Source organism: Charadrius vociferus, unplaced genomic scaffold (genome assembly GCF_000708025.1).
Source record: "Charadrius vociferus isolate BGI_N301 unplaced genomic scaffold, ASM70802v2 scaffold67, whole genome shotgun sequence".
NCBI classification, from domain to species: domain Eukaryota; kingdom Metazoa; phylum Chordata; class Aves; order Charadriiformes; family Charadriidae; genus Charadrius; species Charadrius vociferus.
In genome coordinates, this window is record NW_009649485.1 from 1,562,133 (window position 1) to 1,569,576 (window position 7,444).

The 7,444-nt window shown below is 38.8% G+C and overlaps 1 protein-coding gene across 1 annotated transcript in view; it reads right to left on the reverse strand.

Moving 5' to 3' along the window:
• HDAC11 (histone deacetylase 11) overlaps positions 1 to 7,444 on the reverse strand; it is a 28,337-nt gene that overhangs the window by 2,225 nt on the left and 18,668 nt on the right. Inside the window, exons 7-9 of the mRNA XM_009889917.1 lie at positions 6,813 to 6,875; positions 4,580 to 4,676; positions 1,300 to 1,478 (exon numbers count right to left, since the gene is read on the reverse strand). Of these exons, the coding sequence (XP_009888219.1) occupies positions 1,300 to 1,478; positions 4,580 to 4,676; positions 6,813 to 6,875 (339 nt within the window). The remainder of the gene's footprint in view (positions 1 to 1,299; positions 1,479 to 4,579; positions 4,677 to 6,812; positions 6,876 to 7,444) is intronic.

Below are 7,444 nucleotides of genomic sequence, written 5' to 3' on the forward strand. Positions count from 1 at the left end.
TGGCAATTAACACTGCTCCTTCTCAAACAGCAGAGAAACTTTTGAGAAGGCACATCTTAAAGCATTCTCTGTCTAGCTTCCATTTCTCTTGGTGGCCACTGCTTTCCAAAAAGCTCTGCTCCACCAAATGAGATCCGACACCTCAGGTCATATCCTCTCCAAGGTCAACACCAAACAAGTCCAAGCCCCTCAGCTCTTCCTTTCTCCTTAGAGACTTACACAGCCATGGAAACAACAGCTGGAGATTCAGAGCAGCTCCCAAGTCCTTCCACCTTGAGTCCATCAAGGACTTTGCAGGCAGTCAGAAAGCAACAAAGCAGCTGCTCAGTGACAGAGACAATTAAAATGAGGGAATACATAAGGAAGTCAATAAAACCCAGCAAAGAACTACAACTCTGTGCAAAAGGAAGCATTTGAGAACTAAAGTACTGCAAAACAGAATGAAAACTGAACAGTTCGAGCGATGGCTCAATTAGAAGGGAATCTGAGAGCTCACAAATCAAAAAAGCATTTTTCTTTATTGAACTGGTGGACACAAAGAGACCCAAGTGTGGAAACAGGAAAGACAGAACCAAGGAACTGTCAGAGAAGGAATCATTTTAAAAAATGGAGGAAATAAGAGATCTGTAAATTTTTGTGTATTTTGAGAAAAGCAGACCTGTTGTATCTAGAAGGTGAAGACTTCGATGAAGCTCTACAGAATAAATCAAAATTTAAATCTGGTACCAAACTGGGGAGAGAAAAGGTAAACTGAACTGAAAAAGGGTAACGGTATTTGTATAGAAAAGAATAGGTAAAGGGAAAAAGTCTGTCCATTTGCTAAGAACACACAAGACAGGCTGCACAAAATTGCGAGAACTGGAAGATATCAGAAAAGCAGTTTAAAACAGCTGGGAGTGCTACAGAGGAAATTAGGTGTAAGATACATACTGGGGACAGGGGACAAGAGACATGCATCACAAAATGGGTTATAGGAGGGTAACAGAAACAATAAACCAGACAGAAAAAATAGGAGTCAGGTGGAGTGTGAAAATATATGCCCCTCTGGTTACTGTCCGGCTGTTCCAAATCAGTATAGTTTAGAAAGACGACAGACACTGCTGGAACAGGCACCTGGACAACAGAAATATGTAGTCAGGAAGAGACAACAGAAAACATATGGCGAAAGAGAAAAACGCTCTGGTTGAGTGTAAAGCATGGCCTTACCTTCATCTAACAAACAGCCACAAGTCACTCCCAGGACTGCCTTCGCTACCTAGCCAGAAGTAAAGTCTGTAGGTATTTTAGTATTAAACTAACCTGAGGCGAAATAGCAAGTCCTCCCAATGGATCGCCATCCAGAATATCAGTCCCAGCATTATAAACAATGATGTCCGGTTTTAATTCGTTTAATGCTCCTTCCACATGAGTATGTACCTTCTGAAGATATTCTGTGTCCTCTGTACCCCACTCTAATTCCACTTTGCGTTTTATGGCACCTTAAAAAAATAAATAAATAAAAAACATTTTGAAGTTACTCAATAAACAAAGCATTGCTTTGAGAGAAAATGCAAGATTTAGGTAAGCAAGAGAAAAATATAACATCTCTGGAAATCTTGTAAATACATTGTATTTTCACAGAACCTTGAATTAAAGAAGATTACTCAACTACTTGTTTTCCCAGCAAATGTAAGCACAATGACCTTGAAAAAATTCCACTGAAGAGAGAAAATTAGATGCAGGGGAAAAAATAAAAACCTGAGACGCAAGTGGAAAATGTTATTGAAGAGCAACTGATCTACATGTCCATTTACCAGTCAGCAGAGAAATCATAAAGAAAATTATTAACTTAAAAGTAACGTAAATAAAGCATAAGGGAAAGAAAACATCGAATTGCTATTGCAGAGGAAACAGTTGGGGGAAAACACAAGATAAACATCACTGAGAAATTATTAAAATGTTTTATTTTTATCACAACACTCAAAACTTAACAACAGGGGATCATGAATTTATGTGAACTGCTTTATGAGTGTATAACAACATTCCACTTTGCCCCAAGCATTTTCAATTTAATGTTCTTACCCTGTAATCCTACCAGAAGAGCAAATATCTATCCTTAATTTGAATCAAATTATTTCTAGTGCTTCTAATAAAGCATCAGAAGTAGAAGAGGAGGGTTGAGAAGGTAGAGGGAAGAAACCCAAGGTTATGCAGCCTACTTTCGGGTGCTTTTACACTTGCGTCTAACTCCAGATCTGAACTAATTAAATCTATGTCAGAGGTGTTTCAAGGTATGACCTCCACCTCACCATACCCCATGCCTTGAATTAAGATTTAAGGCTCCAAGCCATTTAAGTGCAGACTCAGCACCCACCAAGTGGGCATGAATGCATTCAACAAAGAATGATACTTATTTATTCTCATGATTGCTGGGTAGGGTTTTTTCTGGTTTCCATCCTCGTTCAACATTAGCGAAGCATTCTTTTCCTTTCCTTTATTTTATTTAATCGCCATTAGTTTCAAAGACTTTTGTTTCTTTATGATATTCTTCCTGAATTCTTTTCTTATTGTTATATAAATGTTCATGTAAGTCTGCACAGCTGTGCTCCTCTGAACAGCACTTAGAGCCTCTTCAGGGTAAGGAATCCACTAGCTGGATAGAGCTTTAGAGGAGGAGGTAAACACATTAGCATGGGGAACAAACAAGTATTGTTCTGATGAAGCCATTAAAAGTTAAGACAATGGTAAGATTCCATGCCTCTGCAGGTCTTTTGTCTTCATCTCCACCGCAAAACATGGAATTACAGTGATTAGTTATTACCCAGATCAGGGACTACTGATGGACACAGTGATGGATCTGTAGGTTAGAATGAACAGAGATTTGCATTTGACAGCCTTTTGTCCATCTCTTGCTAATTAGTGAATATACTTCCACAGCTTTGAAAACAAGTAAAATGACACTCAGGCCAACAAGAATGCTTTTTTAAGGCCTGGACTTGGAGTTTCAGCTCTCAATTTTTATGCTTACCTTTCAGTGAACTAGTCCTTTTCCCCATCCATCTTCTCCCTTCTCTCCCTAAACTTGTGTCATTCCAAACTACTTCCCTTTAGGGACTCCAAATGCTTATGGCTAAGCATTAGGCAACGTTAGCTAGTCTCCCCTCGCCCCCCCTCAGGAAGCGTATAGAGCAAAGAAATGCACAGAAGAGAGTCCTGTAATAAAACACGGTGAAAATGAGGAGGAAGCCCAGGGAGAGTGATCGGTTAGAGTTTACCCTAAGGATCTAAACTCTCTGGTTCAAGCCTCTACCTCACTTCAAAAAGATGCCCTCTCTGATCTCACCTTCACCTGGTCGCCTAGCAGAAGAGAGTTTAAAGGATTTAGGCACTGAGCCCCTATTTAGGGACCCTTATGCAAACTACAAGGAACTACATATTCACACGCCTTTGGCCGCAGCCTTCTGCGCCTCACGCTTCATCCATAGACAGGGAATGGCAGTATTCCCAGCTTCACAGCACAGGGGCGAGTTCAGGACTTCACATTTGCTAACAAGGGCTTACTCTGTTTTGGTCTTAATCCATCTGTTCAAAATGTTGCCATTTGATACATGAATAAAGGGATGCTTTTCTCAAGGAAAAAAAAAATTTAAAAACTCATTTGCTTGCAATTTGGTTGCTTACAGACACGATGTGCTTTAAATGGACATTTTTTAGTTTAATACCTTGAAATACATATACTACAATTTTCAAAATCTTTACTAGTTAAAAAGCAGAAGTACAATGCAGTGAACCTAATTCTTGCCAAGAATCCAAATTAAGTAGGCTTTTCAGAATGAAGAAATTCAACAGCAGAAAAACATCTCCCCAATAAACTATCATTCAGCTAACAAATGAAGCCTGTAATAAATGACAGTGTAATAGAATAAAAGATCAAATAAACTTTGGCCTTTTGCATTCCCATTTAACCATTATCAAAACCCCACTAATTAATTGTGACAGGTCACCAGGCACAATAGGCACATCACAATAGGGCAAAACAAACAACAATAACAGAATCAAGCACCAGCTCTTAACATCTGTATGACTTCCTTTGCTTGCCAACTTGTTTCACATTCAAATGCATCTTCTTTTCTCCCTGCTTATAAAAAAAATTCTATTGGAAAGACAACAGCTAAGCATGTTATAATTTATAACTTCCAAAAGAACACGAAACCTTTACACACAGTATTAGCTAATCCAGAGTGAATTTTTATAAATTTAGCATATTAATTCTAACAGTTATCTTTAAATCAAAAGGCTTATTTAACTCATTGCTCTAAACGTGGCAGGAGCTTTCAAATGGACTGCTAACAAAAATCCACCTGATACCCACACCTTGCATCCCAGAAATTCATTCCACAAGCGAGGGAAAGCACTACAGTATTAACACTACCATGACATATCACAGTGCTCATTGAAAATCTTATGTTCAATGTGAAATTTAAAAAAAAAAAATATATAGTTAACCTCATTGCAAGGAAACCTGTTAGTAACTGAAGAAGTTATTTGACAACACAGTAAGTCTTTCTCATTCTGGAATATGAATTTTAGTTATACTTACGTTTAGCAAATCCATCCCCTGGATAAATATATCTGTTGTACGCATCCATGATATATACCCGATGATCATCCATGAAGTCTCTCTCATGGCCATTTCCCTGAAGGAAATTTACAGTTAGCTATCCCTAGCACATGAACACAGAACTAAATAATCTGCCAAATCTAAAGTAAATAAGACTAAAGCGATTTAATATTTAAAACCCTGTGTCATTCTCTTATAGTCATGAAGGTTATTTTGAGGTGTAGAGTTTTGAGGAGTTCGACAGTATCAGCCTGAAGACCCACGGGCATTATGAAAACCAACATCCTTATATCTCTGCGAAGGTAATTATCGTAGATCTCACTGCACATACAAGAAAAATACATGAAAATTAGAAGCTAATTGTCTTCAGCAGCATCACAAAAGCAACTGTGACCACCCAATAGATTCCTCATCTTTCAGCTGCGCAAATAAATTCCCTTTCAACTGCTGCAGATACTTACATTTTTTAGACAAGGACTGAAAAATAAATAAGTAAATAAAAATCAGACTACAGCTCTCCTGATAATTCAAGTCTTGGTGAGATAAATAATCCCTGGAAAAGTTACAAACACTAAAGACACAACAGTTTAATGTTTTGTTCAACACCAGAGATTACCTACAAAAGGACTGTATTGAGTGTAAAGACAGATACTCAAAAGAAAACTCAGAGTCTGAGTACTTCCCTCTCCCCCATTTCTGAATTTAAATAGTATTCGTCTCACTCTCATTTAGACTTTTTTCCACTAGTACAAAAATAATCTTTTCACAGCAATCACTAAGATAATTTTCTTGAAATCAGTGTATCACACAGAACCCCAGCTCCTACCCCCAACAGAATTTTATTTAAACTATAGAAACAGACATTTCCACAGATGTATCTCCAGTAATCCAGTTACATAATTTATGGGTTTTTTGTAACTCTCCCTGGGCAGTTAGGCTATATTTCTGGTATAACTTCCCCTCCTGGAAACAAAAAAAAAAAAAAAAAGGAAAAAAAAGGAAAAAAAAGACTCACTGAGCTAAAGCTAGTCACTGTGTGTGAAAAGGGGAATGGGAAGCTCCAGAACTGCATTTCTTTATGCCAAAAATGGCAACTCCTGCTTATTTCTTCAGCACCCTTGGTCCACAAATAAACAGTTCATGAAATGTAGGAATATGAAAGCCTCTGGGTCAACCATTCTCTTATGAAAGGTGGAATTTGCCAATGCACCAAGAACTGGAACAGTTACAAGATGAGAATATCTGCATACTTAAAAGGGATGTGCTGAGCTGCTACTTCACACACCTCTCGTTCCCCAAAAAAGAAAAGAATTGCAGAAAGGGGCGATTCAGGCTGCAGACTGAGATTACCAGTATGATATTAGAAAACCAAAATACATTCCGAGAAGCTTTTCAAAAAACAAAACAAAAAAAAAACCCCAAAAGCACAAAAAAAATTCCATTGCCTGATGGAGACAGCTGAAGAGAAACACAAAACACCTTTTTATTGCATAAACTGTCCTAATGTTATGACAATTTTAGGATGCCTTAACTTGTAGATAAGAGAAATGACAGAAGATGGAAAACTTGCTAGCCGTTAGACTTCATCACTGCAGTGGAGCTACTTCAAAACGGTTTATTTACACGTATTAAATTCTCTTCAGTGCTTTAGATTGGACATAATTTTGGTCCACTGGCTGCTTTTCTAAAAATACCATTTCCCTCCTTTCAGGATCTATTTTGGAAATCCTACCAAAGATGAGATTTGTTGTCGGTACCCGCAGTAAATCAATTCATCAGGTGAAGAGAGAGGTATCCTTTACTTTATTAGCCTGAAGCCAGGCATTCTATTAAAACACTGAAGGTCAAATTCATCTCCTGCAGAGGCTGCTGCAATGATCACACATGCTGAATTAACTGCAATTCTGTTTCAAGGGATTCTTGTTTCTTCTGGGATGCTGATCTACACTGGAGACTGTTGTGCCTCAGTATGCAACACAAATGTTTTTACATCTAGCCACATGATGGAGCTACAACTCAGTTTAATTTTGTTAAACTCACTTAACAGCCTTTTTGGACCATAAAATAATTAAACAACTAAACTGTTCACAGTTTCCATCATTTATGATTAACTCTAAGTTGACAGTTTATACTGGTAGAAAAAAAAAAAGGTATCACACACTTTTATTTTGAGCAAAACATCTGCAGCACTGAATACAGGTAGGCTACTCACCTGATGAGCATCCAGATCAATAATTGTGGCTTTAGACACCCCTTGTACTCTTTCAAATAAAAACTGAATATATAAGCAAAGAAAAAGATGGAGAAAGTTAGGTGGCAGATTAAACTGGAGGCCTGAAGCTTGCACGCTATACTACTGTTCAGATTTGAATGTAGTGTGTGTCTATTCATTTCATTCACTAAATAAAGAGCTAAATGATTCCAATACATTTAATTACAAAAGCTCTAGCTATTTCACATAAAAAGATAATTTCTTCCGTGTCTTGCTACAGCATCCTGCACTAACTTGTAAAGCAGACTCCGCAAACGAGGCGTGAGCCCAATGATGCCGAATGACACACCGGGAACAGGGTCATCAACCCTGCGGTAGTAAGGCTGGCCCTGCCCCAGCGTAGCTGGTACATCCCCGCATCCCGCCCCAGCCGGCCAGGAAAGGCCAGGTCCAGCCAGGGATGAGAGCGCCAATCAATCATGGCATTGGCGTTGGCAGAGGCTGGAGCGGAACCAGCAACAGCACCAACTGTGGGCTGGGACAGGGTGAAGGAAGAGCTGCACAGGCCCCAAAAGGTGGAGGAGCCAACTGCATGAGACACAAGTGACAGCACAAGGGGGCTATCAGCAGGA